Genomic DNA, 17,779 nt, shown 5'->3' on the forward strand with positions numbered 1-17,779 from the left:
CCCTCCCCCATGGGTTTCTGTTAAGTTTCTCAGGATCCACATAAGAGCGAAACCATATGGTATCTGTCTTTCTCTGTATGGCTTATTATTTCACTTAGCATCACACTCTCCAGTTCCATCCACGTTGCTACAAAGGGCCATATTTCATTCTTTCTCCTTGCCACGTGGTACTCCATTGTGTATATAAACCACAATTTCTTTATCCGTTCATCAGTTGATGGACATTTAGGCTCAAGAAAGAGAGAATCTTAAGCAGGCTCCACACTCAGCACAGAGCCCGACGCAGGGCTTGATCCCACAATCCTGGGATCGCGACCTGACCCAAAATCAAGAGTCGGATGCTCAACTGACTGAGCCACCCAGATGCCCCAAATTCTTACCTTTTAAGGACTCCACCCCTCCCTGTGTCTCTTGTTAAAAGACATGCAAGGAAGCTGCCAGCTGGTCTGGACTTCTTTCTGTCTCTTACATTTCCTTCTTGAATAAATCAAACAACTTGTAGTCGGCTGGGAATGCGATGGGTCTCTACAGCAATGGGACTGGGGGCTCACTTAGCACATACAGACAGTCCTTCACTCTCCTCGGTGGAGTGCTGAGGGTTTAGCCCACAGAAGCAATGTGTAATACGAGTTATATTTGTATGGTTCACATGGTCCATTCACAGAACACTATTCCTCGTGCACAGTATCAAAAGAGCTCTCCTCTTTGGGATGAGCACTGGGTGTTGTATGGAAACCAATTTGACAATAAATTTCATATATTGAAAAAAAAAAAAAAAAGAGCTCTCCTCAACTAGCCCAGTAACTGGAATACCTTCTTGCAGAATAAAACCTTTAGCTAAGACTTTGCCTATCTTTTACTCTCAACAAAATCAAGACACTTTTAGAAATGCTGACCTAGTTCACAGGCTTTCTGTCAAAATCTTTCTGAGGGTGTCCACCATTAAAGATCCTGAAATACATTCAGAAAGACAACTCAGAACAAAAGGGCTTGCCTTACCTAGGTAAGGAGGAAAAATAATCAAATCAGAACCAAGGCATCATGGTTGGTCCACTTAATGTTCAGACTTTCAGGGATCCAGGGCTCTTGGTCCAAGCTTTTATACACACACACACACACACACATACATATCTTATATCTCATATATATATATATATATATATATATATATATATATATAATCATTTAAGACTGAGCTGGTAAAATGTATGTGGAGAAGCCTAAAGGTTCTCTTGTATCCCCCGGGATTAGTTATCACTGTAAGTATATGGACACCCTGGCCTAACTTGATCTCTGGTCAGCTAACTGGACACCCACAGGGAACCCACCTACATTCTTGAGGGAGTGAGTATTTAGGTCAAACACAACAGCATGTGAGTAACACACATAGCGAAGTCGTAGCTGGCACATAGCAGAGGTTCAAAAATACTGTGGTTCCCTCCTATTCTTCTAATCTGCATTTTGGCCAAGATCGTAAGTGAAATTTACGTCCTTGGCTCTACATTCAGAAAAATGATCCTCAGATACAGACAACCTTATCTGAAGAGTGTTACATAAATATGCCACTGCTGGTAAGTAAGGTTGCTTCTAGAGAAACACAGCTGTTAACCGCCTGGATTCCCCAATACTACACCAGTAAATATGAACTTCTTATGTAGACTGGTGGTGCCCAAAGGGTGGTTTCTGAAGCAACAGATCACCACCACCTGGGAACTTGTGAAAACTGCAGATGTATGAGGGGCACCCAGGTGGCTCAGGAGGTTAAACGTCTGACTTCAGCTCAGGTCATGATCTCACAATTTATGGGTTGGAGCCCTTCGTCGGGCTCTGTGCTGACAGCTCAGAGCCTGGAGGCTGCTTCGGGTTCTGTGTCTCCCTCTCTCTCTGCCCCTCCCCCGCTTGCACTCACACGCGCTCTGTCTCTCAAAATAAATAAACAAACATTCTTTTAAAATGTGAATCCTCAAACATGCTGGGGGGAGTCCAGACTGGTACAACTACTTTGGAAACCAGTGGTGTGATGTGGTGAAATTATAGTTGTGTGTTCCCAGTGACCCTGCGACGCCACCCCTACGAACGCGGGCCATGACAGCAAAGCGCTGGCAACCACGCCAATGTCCGAACCAGAGAACGGATACATTCACTTTCACGAACTTACAGGGCTTCAGATATCAACAGAGTCCTGGGAGCAGCTGGTACTTCCTTTCCTCCCTCTGTCCACACACAGGCACATGGGTGGGTGGTGGAGTCAGTCAGTGTGGGGGTCGGGCTCTGAGTGGCAATGGCTGTTGACTCCTCTAGGTTACTTCTTTCCCCTCCTCCTCCCTCCTGGCTCCCATGCTCCCAGGTAAGGGCTTCAGCTTCACAGACCTACTTGGCAGGTTCCCCTCCCCAGCACTCCTTGAGCACTGCACCAGGAACTGCGGAAAAACAGAAAACTAGAAAGTCAGGTTCATGCACTCGGGAGTGAACAGGTACATAAGGGCCTGGCACACGGCACAGTGGACGGAACGTACTAATAAAGCATGTAGTTTACAGAAGGGAAGGAACCATCGATCTGACAAGAATGAGAAATGAAACTCGGGAATTTCCTCCTCCAAGCATGGGTCAGAGATGACCTCAGAGGCCTTTCACGGCAGTGGGAACAGAGGCTCCCTTTGTTCTTCCCCTCGGATATTTGGACAACTTAACTTCTGAGCTCAGAGCCGTAGGGACCCTTTCTCTCCCTGCCAACACCACCAGTAACTGCCCGGCCCCAGCATAGTGATACAGAGCAGAAAGTTCTCATTGTCCAAAAGACAATGGATCCAACAGGATGCGTCCACCAGGAATCAAAAGCCTAGCCTCTATCCATGTGACCCTGGGCAGGTTCATTAACTTCTCTGAGCCTCAGTCTCTTCCGCCATAAAGTCAACATCATCGTTCTAATAGGAAAACTGATAGTATCAACCTAAGAGGGTTACTGAGAGCATTAAATGAGACAAGATATATAAACTACTTAGCACAGTGCTTAATAGCAGTGTACCCTATAACCAAAAGCCAAACATCAAGGGCGCCTGGGTGGGTCGGTCAGTTAAGCATCTGAGTCTTGATTTCGGCTCAGGTCATGATCTCACGGTTCGTGAGATGGAGCCCCACTTCGGGCTCTGCGCTAATAGCCCAGAGCCTGGTTGGGACTCTCTCTCTCTCTCTCTCTCTCTGTCTCTCTCTCTCCCCATCTTTCTCTGCCCCTCCCCCACTCATGCTTGAGCTCCTGCACTCTCTCTCTCTCAAAATAAATAAACACTTGGGGAAAAAAACCAACAAGCCAAACAACAGTCTTTAGTGAGCAAGGTCTTTGCATCTCCAAACTTCCTGGCATGTATCAGTTTACAAATCTGTCCCCCTGCTGGGCTCCTTGAGGAAAGCTGCGGTTGGTCGGTCATCTTCTCCCCCTTCCTGTCTCTGACAACTGTCACTGTGCTTTGCAAGAGCTGTACATGCGCATAAATGTTGCTAAGTATACGTAGGGATGAGTATTTCATTAACAAAGTAGAGTTTTTCAGGTTAACCGGAGAATCAGGCAGACAGGAATCGGGCAGTCACAATGGTCTGCTTTTCAGACTACTGCAGAAAACCACCAAGGGGCAAATCTGGCAACAGAAGTTCACAGATTCCACGCATCTCAGGCTAGCAGCACAGTGCACACTTTTTGTTCCTCTTGCTCATTTCTTCCTCCCCCCCATTTCCTCCAAGTCCCTGGAATGAGGCCAGGCAATTAACCTGTATTTTTCCCTCTCAGCCTAATAAGCCTGAATTTTAAACTGTCAGTCTTACAATTTTCTATTTTCTCCAATCTCCTTCTGTAATTTAGGCCTTGACCCTAATTTTAATTACAGACCGCTGCATTAGCTGTCCTCACAAGTAGACTCAAGTCTATGTGCTTAGAAAGGGAATATCAGGACAGGGGCATCACAAGTGGCAGAAGGCAAAGGTTGTTAGCTCCATCTTTGATGGGACCGACACTTTGAATGCCAAGAGAGTAGCCTGCGATGGGCTGAACTGTGTCCCCTCCCCCCAAAAGTCGTATGTTGAATTACTAACCTTAGTAGCTCGGAATATGACTATATTTAAAGACACAGTCATTGCAGAGGTGATTACATTAAGATGAGTTCACTAGAGTGGGCCCTAACACAACATGACTGGTGCCCTCGTAAGAGGGGGAGGTTAGGACACAGACACACAGAAGGAAGGCCCTGTGAAGGTGCAGGAAGAAGGCGGCCATCTCCAAGTCAAAGAGAGCCTCAAAAGAAACCAGCCTGGCAACACCCTCATCTTGGACTTGAACCCTCCAGAACTGCGAGGAAATAAATTTCTGTTGTTTAAGCCACCTTTCCTATTGTACTTTCTTACGGCAGCCTTAGCAAACGAACAGAAAGCCCATCTTCAGAGTCAGGCAAACCATAACTGACCAAGCCAAGAAGCTGGTGGTAGAAAGGAACAAAGGAGGAAGGGAGGAAATAGTTTTCCCACTCCCCCAAGCCCCAAGTGCGAACTCAGCCAAGCGTAACTTTCAGAAGTGACCCAAAGTACTATCTATCCCAAAGTCTTACCACATTTTCTGGCAGCTTGTGTCCTGGGAGATATTTCACATTTTCATGGTCATTATTTATAATGTCTGTCAGTTTTCTCCCATTAACGGTTTCTTCAAAGACCCACATCTTGACTGTGGAGGCAAACTTCTTAAGTTTCTTGACATTATTACCAATTATTTTTGCAACAGCTGAACCCCTACAAAAGAAACAGGGAAGAAGAAAGAAATTAAACTCACTTGGGCAGAAGAGAAAAAGCATTCAATTATAATTGAGAAGGATCCTGTTCTGACTCTGATTCAAGCACTGGGTTTATAACTTAACAGGTGATGTCCTATCAGCCACAAGCCATTGGAAGCATAGTTGTTTTCACCCGGAAGGAACACCCTCCCCACCCCCCGTGATCAGAAAAGCCCCCAGCATTTGGTACAAGGTCAAAAACAGCACCCCTTGAAACTAGTAAGCATCAACGTATCTTGGAAGACAGTATCACAGGCAGAAGAGAAACCCACCTAGAAGACGACATAAAAATAAAACCTGGAGTGTACCCCAAGCCTCCGAGGCAACCAGGCTCTGTTTCACATCCATCGTGAGATTAAAATGTAGCTACCGTAGAACAAATTGTGTTCTGGTGAAGTGCAAAGGCCTAAGTTACAGTCGTAATGGAAAGACAAGGACCTGAGTGACTTCCAGAAAAGGAGCAGGGCAAGGGCGCGAGGCTCAGATGCCTGGGTATTTGGTCCCCCCAGCAGACGTCCACCAGCCGGCCTCTCGCCCAACAGACTCCCGGTTTATCCTGCATCTCTGTTCCCCAAGCACATTCTGGTAACTAACTGGCATCCCACAGGCTTTGCCACAGGGGAAGAGAAGGCACTCCAACTAGTTGACACGGGTCGTCTGGACAAGGGACACGGGTCTGGGGCTGGTGGCCACCGCAGCAGCTCTGTTCCCGGTCAGCCCAGGCATCTCTGTGCCCATCTCACGACGCTGAGTGCACAGTGGGCCACGGGCCGCTGATTCGGCCGGGAAGACTGTGAATGGAGAAAGTCACTTTCCTGGTGCGGGAAGCAAGTCCTTCTACCTCGTTCACATCTCTGAGTGGGTGGTAAGCTTTTGAGAGCAGAGAACACATCACCTTTTCTCTACTGAATCACTGGCATCTAGCCCAATGTGTTATACACAGTAGGCACCCAGTAAATATGTGATAACGGGGATGAATGAGTGCACGGGTGATTGGATGAAGTTGTTGGTGAGGCCAGGGAGGAGACAGAACAAGATCCCTGGATGACCTTGCGTGTAATGTAACTGGAGTTTCCCTACTTATTTTTGTCATGTCATTTTCAGCACCAATGAACCCCAAAGGATGTACAGACATGGTCTGACGGGCTTAGTGCTTAACAGTTGCAACAGTCATTTGAATTTTCGGAAGTAACTCATTTCAGCAGATGCTACAGGTTTGCCTTTGGCTGCAGATGCTTGCTTTCCCCAAGAGGAGTTTGTAAAGACAGGAGCAAATGTATTCCAGTAAGATCACACGGAGGGATCTAGTGGTTCTAGCTTATTTTCCTGCCGGATTTACTACATTCGGATTCCTCGTGCCCAATGCCCCGTGTCAGTTTGCTCGCTTGCCCAGAATCACACTTGCTCTCTGCGACCTTGTGGGAGTTACTCAATGCCCAGGAACGCCTCTGTGAGCCTGAGCTGTGACCGCCACAGGAGCTCATGAGCAGCTGTTTCCCAGATTAGCATTAGGGTGACAGTGATCGTGGGGAGCATGTTGGCCTCTCTTCTGCAAAGCGTCAGGAGAATCATATCAATAGGTATTTAGCTAACAAGCTGTCCTGCTGGCTCCGAGTAAGAGTTTCACAGGTAAAGGTACAGAGCTTTGATTTCCTTTGTGAGGGAGGGCAGCCCCAAAGTCCAGGGCCTGTGGAGCAGAGCAGCAGTTCTCCAGGCTGGCGACCCCGTCAGTCCCTGTGGCGCTTTATTAAAAACCACTGAGGCCTGATCTGACTCCGGAAGCGCAGGTTTCATTGGTCTGGGGTGTGGCCAGGGACTCCCCCGGGATTTCTAAAGCTCCCAGGTAATCTAATTTACAGCCAAAGTTGAGAACGACTAGGTTGGTTTATCCACTTATCTCAGGAAAGGGAAGGTGATCGGGATCGTGGGAAGAAGCATGGAGTTTAATTCAAGGACAAATGTAGCACGGAGAAGAACAGAAACATTCTGGTGTCCGTAAGGCCTCGTCTTATTCTTGCTGCTTAACTTACACAATAATCTGCTTTTGTTTTTAAGATCAGTACTTAAAACACGGTATTTTATTGTTTTAAGCTCTTTTATAATCTGGTAAAATCTCCACATTGAACCAAATATTTTATTTGCTATCCAGCTTTCTTTTCTTTTTCTAACATTTATTCATTTTTGAGAGGCAGAGCGCAGGCAGGGGAGGGGCAGAGAGAGAGAGACAGACAGACAGAATCCGAAGCAGGCTCCAGGCTGAGCTGTCAGCACAGAACCCGACATGGGGCTCAAACTCATGAACCATGAGATCATGACCTGCGCTTAAGTCAGAAGCTTAACTGACTGAGCCACCCAGGTGCCCCTGCTGTCCACCTCTCTTCAGTATTGTTTATAAAACCACCAAAAGTATAATCCGCCTTGACATAACAAAAGCCATATATGACGAACCCTCAGCTGACATCATACTGAGTGTTCTCACCACCAAAAATGTGGAAAGGGGGCAGTCAGAAGCTTTTTATTTTAGGAAGTAAATGTTTATCATTTGTTTTTATATTCTATTTTGTAATTTTCATTTTTATCCAAGATACGTATCACCTTGATTTGTGGTGGTTTCACAGGTATGTCCATATCTCCAAACCCCTCAAACTGCACACAATAAATATGTCCAGTGATTTTTATGTACCAATTACACTTCAAAAAAGCTGTTTTTTTTTTTAAAAAAGGAAGTATGTATAATCTACACGCCAAACTCCTTTGTGACTCTGAAAGGATACTAGCTGTGTTCATTCCATAGGTATTATTACTTTTTTTTTTTTTAATGTTTATTTGTTTCAGAAGAGAGAGAGTGAGAGAGAGAGAATGAGCAGGGGAGGGGCAGAGACAGAAGCCCAAGCAGGCTCTGCACCGTCAGCACAGAGCCTGACGCAGGGCTTGAAGTCACGAATCGTGAGATCATGACCTGAGCAGAAGTCGACTCACAGGCTTAACCGACTGAGCCACCCAGGCGCCCCCTACTTCTCACCAACATGAAGGAACAGGATCAAATAGAGCAAACGAAGTGCTCTGGAGGGACCTGAGTCTTTGGAAGGGACTGGAGGCTATTGCAAGTGATGTACCTTGTTCTAAAAAAAAACACACAACAAACCACACAAAAAAACAAAAAACAACAAACAAAAAGGGGGCTGGCCTGCAGAGAGCCGGTCCAAAAACACTCACAGATACTAGAACTGAGCTTAAACTAAGAGTACTGGCTATAGTCCACGAAGGCAGTTCGTACGTGGCTTGCTTGTGGCTGGAGCGGGGCTTCCCCGGCCACACTGGCGGAGCTCCCCATGTTTCAGTGTTGTGCCACTGCACAAGCATAGCCAGGCACGGATCTCCCACTGCAGGGCTCAAGGGCACAGGCAGCCATTTCCACACCTGGCCCGGCTCATTCATCTCCTAAATGACAGGTGGGACAGCGACCTTTCAGGTCCTTTCCGGGTCTATGACTGCGTCCAGTGTTTTCCCAGGTGAGGAACAGGTGTACCCCCGGTTGGCTGAGGGCTACTCCCACACACGCCACCTAAGGACACTGACTCACTTGTGTCCTTTCAACTCCTATGGCCCTCTGAGAGAGTGTAGAATGTCTCATTTAAGTGCTGCTGTGTTGTCCCCACCTCTCTAGCATGTGCTAGTTTCCCTTCTTCACAAAGTCGCCAAGTGCCTCAGACTCTGAGCCTTGGCAGGGGGCAAGTAGTATTTGGCAAGAGCTCTGTAACACTGTTCTGTTTTCGTTCTACTGGTTGTTGTCACCTCCTACATGTGATATTTACAGTGGTGATAGAAGGTTTTCCTTTAAAGTCAACTTTTAAACAAAGTGTAATAAGCAAATAACGCAGGGGTGAAGCAGAGCCAAAGCCATAAGGGTGGAGCCTGCAAGATAGAAGTTTAATCCTGTCCAAACTTTTCACCTTGAAGATTAAGACAGGGAGGATCGGAGTCACTCTGACCTTCTATCATGCAACCAGGTACTGGCAGAACTGGAAGAGGGACTCAGGTCTGCTTGCGGCCAGTCCTGAGTCTTTACCTAGATGTATAAAATCACATTTCCCGCAAAACTGTGCGGACTAGGGGCGCCTGGGTGGCTCAGTCAGTTAAGCCACCGACTTCAGCTCAACTCATGATCTCGTGGTTCACGGAATTTGAGCCCCACGTCGGGCTCTATGCTGACAGCTCGGAGCCTGGAGCCTGCTTCGGATTCTGTGTCTCCTCTCTCTGTCCCTCCCCCACTCTCAAAAATAAATAAACAGAAAGAAGGAAAGAAAGGAAAGAAAAGAAAGAGAGAAAGAAAGAGAAAGAAGGAAAGAAGGAGAGAAAGAGAGAAAGAAAGAAAGAAAGAAAGAAAGAAAGAAAGAGAGAAAGAAAGAAAGAAAGAAATCACGGAGACTGATTTGCAACTTCTACAATGCTATGCAAATGAGTTTAGAAGGGACCCGCATGCGGAGGGATGTTCCAGTGCCAGCTACCTATTGGGACTTAATATCTCCCTTTAATCTTTACTGCAGCCCCAAGAGAGGTCCTCATTATCCCCTTTAACTTTACAGGTGAATAAGCTGAGGATCAGACGGTAAGTTACCCAAAGGTTATGCTGCCCATCTAGAGCCAGCAGTTCTGATCCAGATCTGTCTCCAAAGCCCACGCCTTCCGCCATTTTATATCTGCCTTGGTGCAGAGCCATCCTTCGTTGAAAATGCATGGTGCACACCTAACAAGTGTAGACACTGCTAGGCGAGTCCGCACCCTCATGGAGTTTGGAGAGTGGTGAATGGAAACTGGCGTCGCTGCGGCACGCGCACAAAGAAGAGTAACTGTGCCATGGTGACCAAAGTGGCTAAGCAGATGACGCGGTGACACATCAGAGAGGTCAGGGAGAGCTGGGAGGAAGCACGGTGGGGAGAAGGCTTCACCGTGGGGAGGTGCGGAGCCTTCCAGGCCCTGGAGCAAAGGTGCAGGAACAGGTGGGGCCAGAGATTATCTTCTGCTTTTACCTGGAACCAACACTAGTAGGCATAGGAGGAGGAGGGGGGAGGAGGAAAGAGCGGGAGAGGGGGAAGGGGAGAGGTCAAGGAAGGAAAGGGAGAGACAGGGGAGGAGCCAGTGGGGGAGAAAGGGAGGGAGAGGATGGCATTGCAGGGAGAGAAGGTGCAGAGGGCAGGGGTGGGGGCCAGCCCAGAAAAGGGTAGGCCTACCAGATGTCAGGCACTGGTTTTTGTTGCTGTTTTTATTGAAATATCATTGACATATAACATTGTGTAAGTTTAAGATGTACAACTTGTTGATTTGATACATTTATATACTGCAATAAGATTACCACCAAAGCACTACTTTAAACATCTTACCCATATTATGTTTCATTCCTCAGCAACCCTTTGAGGAAGTTGATATTATCATCATATATAATGATTATTACATAGTATATGTATTACATATGTTATAATATCCATCTGTTATTATCCCCATTCTTTACATGAAGAAACCGAAGCCCAGAGACCACCCAGGTAGACCAAGCGTCACGCTCCAGGCCATGTCTTCAACACTCTGCTCTCCCTCCCTGGGTCCCAGCTGGATAGACACCCACCTGCTGGAGGTCCTAACCTCCAGCTTGGCATGCCCACCTGACCCCTTGGCATTCACTCTCTTGCCTTCTGGCCCCTTCTTCTCTAAAGAGCTGAGTATTTTCAGCAGGCTGGGGATGTGCTCCATCAGCCAAGGAATGGCCACCTATCAAGTTAGGAGCAAACTTGATAGAATTCTTCACAGAGTGCGAAATCCTTCTTGGCCAGAAAGGACCCTCCAGTCCCTCCTTCTTTTTACTAAGGAAACTGAGGCCCAGTGAGAAGAATTAACAAGGGTTCAGCCAGATTTTCCACATTCCATGCCCCAGTCTCTTCTAGAGCTGATCCTAACTATGGAACCAACAGAAAAGGGTGGTCAATTTTGTTTTAAATAACATCTGCTTTTACACTCATAAAAGCAATACATGAAAGATGAAAAGACAATTATGAATAATCTCACCACCCAGGGAGAACTACTGTTAACATTTTGTGTAATTCTTTGTGTTCAAGGGCTTTTTAAAGTACAATCAAATGCCAGAGTATTAGATGCAAATGTGAAAAATGAAGTATTTTAAAAACTGATTCAACTTGGTGAATGTTCATTTGATCTCTGGATAGGGAAGCTTTCTAAGCTTAAAATCAAAGGAAGAAACCACAGAGGGAAAAAGATCAATGTGAACAACTTCACAAAGAAAAGGAGGGGGGAAACATGAAAAAAGCCTTTCCATCTATCAAAATTCAAAAGGGCCGAGAAAAAGCTTAAGGTAGAATGTTACATTTAACCAAAAAAAAAAAAGAATGCAAAATTGTACACTCCACATGACGGGCAGTTAACAAAATACATACCACCTCGCACCCATTAAGATGGTTACTACAGGGGAAAAAAAAACCCAAACAAACCCAGAAAATAACGAATGTTAGTGAACGCGTGCGGAAATTGGAACCCTTGTGCACTGCTGGTGGGAATGTAAAACAGGGCAATTGTTATGGAAAGCAACACAGTGGTTGGCCAAAAAACCAAAAATAGAATTACTGTATTATCCAACAATTCCACCTCAAGGTGTGTACCCAAGAGAACTGAAAGCAGGCCCTCAGATGTTTGCACACCCATATTCAGAGCAGCATTACAGTGGTCCCCCTCATCTGCCCTTTCCATTCTGTGGTTTCACTTACCCCCCACCCCCACCCCCCGGGGGCCAGGTCCCTGATGTGGGCAGATAGCCGGCCATCTCTCATCACCACAAGAAAGGCGACGACAGGACACTTAGGTATTTTGAGAGTGATGAACCATATTCACGTAACTTTTATTACAGTCTCTTGTTATAATTGTTCTATTTTATTCATTATTATCGTTAATCTCTTACTGTGCCTAATTTATACATTAAACTTTGTCATTGGTACATACGTAGAGGAAAGACAACAGTATTTACAGGGTTCTGTACTATCTGCAGAGGGTGGAAGAAACCCCAGTGTCCACTAATGGATGAATGAATAAACAAAATGTCCTACATAAACACAGTGAAATATTTTTCAGCCTTAAAAGGGAAACACATTTTGACACGCTACACCAGGAATGAGCCTTGAGGACATTATGCTAAGCGAAGCCAGCTACAAGAAAGACAAATACTGTATGGTCCCACTTACACGAGGTACCATAATTATAGGAACTCCCTCTTGCTGCTGGTGGAATCTAACCACCAAATAGAGAAGTCCGAACTAGCCTGCTGACGAAGGAGAGACACACAGCCCAGGCACTCCTGTTAGCTGGCAGGAGCCTGCTCCCTGCCAGACACACAAAGGACGTCACCTAGGACCAAGAATCCCAGGCAACCCATCACTGGACTGCAGCCTTATGAGTGAGACCAGGCTAGACCAGCAGAAGTTCCCAGCTTAGTTCAGATTGTTGATCCCAAGAATCACGAATGTCTCTCAAAAAATAAATAAGTGTTTAAAAAAAAAAAAATGGATTGAGTTCCCAGCTCCCAAATGTGGAAGGGACTGAGCCCCAAAAGACAATGATGGCAACCGAAATTTAAGGAAAGAGAGTGGGTTCACCAAGGCAATGCTCAGAGATTAAGGAGTGAAAGTTGGAAGTGACAGATTTTTCACTCAGATGTAAGGTTTTTCTAACAATTTGCTAGATTAATTTTAGGAAGATGAGTTGCCTTAAAAATAGTAAACTATGATCATCTGCCATGTGTACAAGAGGGGGAGTGCCTGCTCTGGAGGGAAACAATGATTTTCAAGGCGTCCTTTCAATCTGTTCATTCTTTCTTTCTTTTTTGAAGATTTTATTTTTAAGTAATCTCTCCACCCAGCGTGGAGCTCAAACCCACAACGCCGAGATCAAGTGTTCCGTGTTCTACCAACTAAGCCAGCCAGGTGCCCCTCAATTCGATTTTTCTTTTTTTTCCCTGTTTTTTAAGTAGGCCTCACACCCAGTGTGGAGCTTGAGCTCACAACCGTGAGATCATGACCCGAGCTGAATTCAAGAGTCAGACGCTCAACCGACTGAACCACCCAGGCACCCCCAATTTGATTTCTCTTGATTGGAATACTGTTATATTAACTTTTGTTGGGAGGGTCAGATAGGAGATAGTCAATATTTCTACGACAGTGAGGTCTGTCCTCAGGTACACGAATGCTTCTCGCTGAAAAGGACAAGAATTTATGGAAACACAGCCATTAAGCATCGAAGCTTCAACTCCACCTTATGAACCACTGACCTCAAATGGTCTTCTCTTGATCTCCATTTTGTCACCTAAAATAGGGGTAATATAGTACTGCACAGACTTGTTAGGAGGCTTAAGTGAAGAAATGCACACACCTGACATACAGAAAATGACCTGCCAGGGAGGGAAGGAAGTGGAATAGAATAAGGCTGGCAGAGGTGAAAGGTCAGAGAGAACTGAGGGCTTCTAACACACCCCTAACAAGCAGCCATGATTTTTTATACCGATCTTCTTCAGCTGATGATGGGGTTATGTCCCAATAGATCCACTGTAAGTTTAAAATATCCTAAAATACCTGGTATCCCTAACCTCTCGAACACCATGGCTTCAACAAGCCCCCAACACTTCCATTAGCATAAGTTTGGGCAAAAATACCAAACACAAAACCTGTTTCACAAAGAAGCGTTGACTAGCTCAAGTAAATGACTGAACCCCGCACTGAACGTGACAAACGGAACGGCCATGTGGATACAGAAGGGCTGTCCACGTACTGCTTGTTCACCCTCGTGACCGGTGGCTGGCCGGGGGCTGTAGCCGCTGCCTGGCACCATGCCAGGGGATCCACTGCATGGCACCAGCCCTGAAGAAGAGCCAAATTCACAACTCAAAGGATGGTATCTACTGAATACTCATACATATTTTTTTTTAATGTTTATTTATTTCTGAGAGGGAGGGAGAGAGAGACAGAGCATGAGCAGGGAAGGGGCAGACACAGACGGGGAGATACAGATGTCGAAGCAGGCTCCAGGCTCCGAGCTGTGAGCACAGGGCCTGACGCGGGGCTGGAACCCACGAACCGTGAGATCATGACCTGAGCCGAAGTCGGATGCTTAACCGACGGAGCCACCCAGGCGCCCCTCTACTGAATACTTACAAAGCATAAAGTTGAAAAAGTGTAAGTCAAACCATCAAACGTTGGGGACCTTCTGTACTGAACAGGGTTCAGTTAAGAGGTGATGGAAATGGGACATTAAGTATCAGGGCTTTCTCTTTTTTAGCTGTACAAACTTCTTACTCTGGTTCACAGAGGAACTCCGGATCTTTTCTCAGTTCAACTCCCACCCAGCCTGTCACTAAACTGTTCCTCCAGCTTCCAAAGCAGAGAGGTACATCAGTGCCACCTGTGGACAGGGAAGGGCTTATTTCTGACCCCAGAGGAGCTAATTTACAGCCACTCAGACGGCCTCTGAGTGGGCATGTAGCAAAACTCAGCACAGAAACTGAGTAACACAGACCAAAGAGTGACAGAAGGGGGCTGAGGGCCACAGAGCTACATTCCAGATGGTTCCAGCAGACCAAAAAAAGATAGAGTCACACACATTCAGCTTCAGTCTTCAGTCCAAAGTAGGCCAAAGCTCTCCCTGACCTTCAGTCAAGCTGTGGGGTGATGGTGAAAACAAGGGCAAGAGATAACTCATCAAATTCCTCCAGCTGCGTATCAGTTATGCTCTCTGTCTTTTACCCTCTCTCCCTTCTCTGCCTCTGCTTCTTGGTCAGAGTCCAACTGGATCATTTGGTGACCTAATGATGGTACCGGTCAAGGTCGATCCAATAAACACAGTGATAACGGTAGCTGACGTCTACTGAGTGCCAGTCTCTTTGTACTCTTCCTGAGTCATGCCATTTAATCCTGACCAAAATCCTAGATAGCAGGTACCAATATCATAACCAAGGATTCTTGAAGACACAGTTTGCTCAAGACCTTACAGCTGCCAAGTAGGGGCCCAGGACTGAAACCCAAGGAGTGGGAATCCCAAGCCTCTCCTTAGACCACTCATTGTACGACACTGCCTCCAAAGGAGGTTTGGGACTTGGACATATGCTCCCTACCACCCAGAGGTTTGGGTGTAAATACAGCCCTGAGGTTTTAGTTCTAGCACTGAATCTTGCCCTGTGTCTGGGTCATTTTCCCAACCTTCTGGTAAAGAAACTTTGTTTCATCTTTGGAGGAACTTACGAAGCTTTAGGGTTTGTTTTGTTTTGTTTTGTTGTTGTTTTTCTGAGTTACCAAGGGCCATGCAAAGTCATGCAGGTCAGGAAGCGCCGCCCTGCATCCGCCTCTGGCCTCCTGTCTCTGACCTGTCTACAGGAAAGGAGGTGCCAAAGGACAGGACAGGGGCATGTTATACAACCCCTTCATGTGACCCCCATGTCATTCCTGGCTGAAGCTCCCAGTCAAGTCAGCTAGATTCAGTCTTCCGTTGTCTGTATTGCAATTAATGATCGTTTACGTGGGGGAGGCACTCGAATGTGAGGATGACAGCTATGGGTTTAGATGTGACAACACCTTTACTTACTTAAGCTCTCTCAGCTACTGCCAAGTCCCAAGTTTAAACACTGCTTAAGCCACTTCACATTCTGCAAGTAAGGATCAAATCTGGAAGGGCAGGTCCATCTTCTAGATAATATTTTAAAATTCGCAAAAGGCTAAAGTCCTGTAAGGAAAAAAAAATCTGTCCCCACCGCAGGGAATATAAGTCATCAAGGGTAGGTAGTAGCCTCGGTGATAATTCTGATGCAATGGTCTTTGGACCACATTTTAAGAAACACTATTTAAAATGTAACATCTAATCTTGTGACAGATATTTCATTCCACTTTACGTTTCTTTTGAATTTATCTTCCAACTTATCTCAGCCCTGAAGGTAAATTCCTTTCAGGCAGGGATTATGTGCAATTGTGGAAAGGCCACAGGACCTACATGGGGCAAACACATGCCTACTGACCAGAGAGAGCTGAATGCCCCACAGGCCCTAAGGAGCCTCCGCAAGCTGTTTTCAGTTCCTGAATTTCTGAATCTCTCCGGGGAGGTCGCGATCCTCTCTCTAGGACTGGAGTGGCTCCGCACCCAGGGCAGTGGCAGGGAAGCAACAATGTTCCTGTCTGATCCCATAATTAATGGAGCTGGGCAGCTGGCCTAAACCATCAGGATGGCACATTTCTCAATTGCTGTGCTCTAAGGTCACCAGCCAAGTTCTACTCCATTTCCTTGGGCTGAAGTGGGCCAAGAAAACAGTCAAGTACATCAGTGTGAAGTCGTGGGAAGGTAGCCAAATCCCACTGGAGGGGGGCAGGAGGTTTGCTTCACTCCTCCAGCTCCAGGCCCAAACACAGCATGGCAAAGCTGTGCTACTTCGGCACCTTGCAAATTAGGAACAGGCTCTGTCATCCGTGGTTCTGTGTCCTCTTACAGAAGAGGAAACCAGTGTCAAAAGAACACGTGCTAACATGCTTTTCCAGTCCCATGGCCAACAGGGCCGCTGTAATCTCATTCAAGTGACCTTGGGATCTAAACTGGCAAAGCCAACCTGCAAGTCCAAATGAAGCTTTGCAGTGGATAGGTACCAACTCCAATAAATGTTGCGTAGAACCCTGTGGTTGGTCGAAAAAGGGAGTTTACAGAAAAAGTCATAATACCCTAGTATTTGCAGGGCAGAGAAGGAAAGGGCTATATGTAAGCATTCACTTGCATCTGATGGGGTCTCTTCACAAAGGCCAGAAGCAACTGGTAATACTGATTTTCCTCCAGGAGATAACCTGGGAAACAAGTCTGAGTGTAAGATATTTCTCTGGGTTTTTTTTTTTGCGGGGTGTTTGGTAACTTCTGGTTTTTGAATGTGAATATATTACATAATCAATATAATTACATTTTTAAAAATTAGTTTTCAAACATTCGTTTAATTTTTATTTAGCATATGCCGGGCACCAGGGTAGATGCTGTCCTCAAGAGCTGGATAGGGAGGGGTGGAAACAGATAATGAAATAAATCATTACTATGGGTGAGGGGGGGCGGGGGGGGTGGCACCGAGAGAGGCCACTGGCTTTGCCGATGGAAAAGTGGAGAACCAGATAAGGTTTACTTCAAGGACTGAAAGGGCACAACTCTGTACTATTTATTCTATACCAGTCCCTCGGATGTACGGGGAAAAAAAAAAAGTGCACAACAATGGGAAAGTAACTGAAAATATCAGAGGCTGTATTACATTCCACTTCCTCCCTCCCACCTGGCCCCACTTTCCTCTACACTCACCCGACATACGAGAGAAGCAAAGTTTGATAAAGGGAACTAAAAGGGCTGACATTTACAAAGTGCTTAGAAGAGCGCCTGTCACAAAGTGCTGGTATAAATGTGAAAAGTCAAATAGAGCCTAACGGAGACGTGAAGCTTCGCAAATATCCCTCCCGAGAATTCCCAACGCCGCTGGACTACTCCGGGAGCCAGGCCTGTTGGAACTTGGATTTTCTTATCTGCACAACCTTACTAAGATACAGGACGCATCAGAAGCGGTGGGCGAGACCCGCACTTGGAAGGGCAACGCTGGTCCCGCCCACGACCTGGGTGGCAAGCACCCCTTAGCCCCCCCGCCTTGGTTTCCTCAACAACGAAACTACGGTAAAAATGCTCGAGTCTCCACCAATTCCTCGGCGATCCGCCGAGGAGAATGGAGAACGCTCTCAGAATGGTGCGCAAGACACCCGGGCGTGGCGAGCAGGTGGCCTCCGTGCGCCCGCCGCGCGGTGACGAGAGCGCAGACAGGTGCCCGCCGACGCGCAGTGCCCTCTCGCCGCGCTGCCCCCCGCGGGCACGCGGGCCCAGGGCCTCCCGGGCCAGTGCCTCGGCGCGGCCTCCCCGGGCGCGCG

At 46.7% G+C, this 17,779-nt stretch overlaps 1 protein-coding gene and 1 long non-coding RNA gene across 2 annotated transcripts in view; one reads left to right on the top strand and one right to left on the bottom strand.

Moving 5' to 3' along the window:
- The window catches only part of LOC121033553 (uncharacterized), a 25,345-nt gene extending 16,379 nt beyond the window's left edge, over positions 1 to 8,966 (top strand). Inside the window, exons 2-3 of the long non-coding RNA XR_005791986.1 lie at positions 1,676 to 1,679; positions 8,925 to 8,966. This is a non-coding gene — a long non-coding RNA (uncharacterized LOC121033553). The remainder of the gene's footprint in view (positions 1 to 1,675; positions 1,680 to 8,924) is intronic.
- Positions 1 to 17,779, bottom strand: part of GPD1L (glycerol-3-phosphate dehydrogenase 1 like) — a 57,843-nt gene that overhangs the window by 39,359 nt on the left and 705 nt on the right. Inside the window, exon 2 of the mRNA XM_040479981.1 lies at positions 4,593 to 4,770. Within this exon, the coding sequence (XP_040335915.1) occupies positions 4,593 to 4,770 (178 nt within the window). The remainder of the gene's footprint in view (positions 1 to 4,592; positions 4,771 to 17,779) is intronic.

Source organism: Herpailurus yagouaroundi, unplaced genomic scaffold (genome assembly GCF_014898765.1).
Source record: "Herpailurus yagouaroundi ecotype Mexico unplaced genomic scaffold, PumYag 159, whole genome shotgun sequence".
Classification (NCBI taxonomy): Eukaryota; Metazoa; Chordata; class Mammalia; order Carnivora; family Felidae; genus Herpailurus; species Herpailurus yagouaroundi.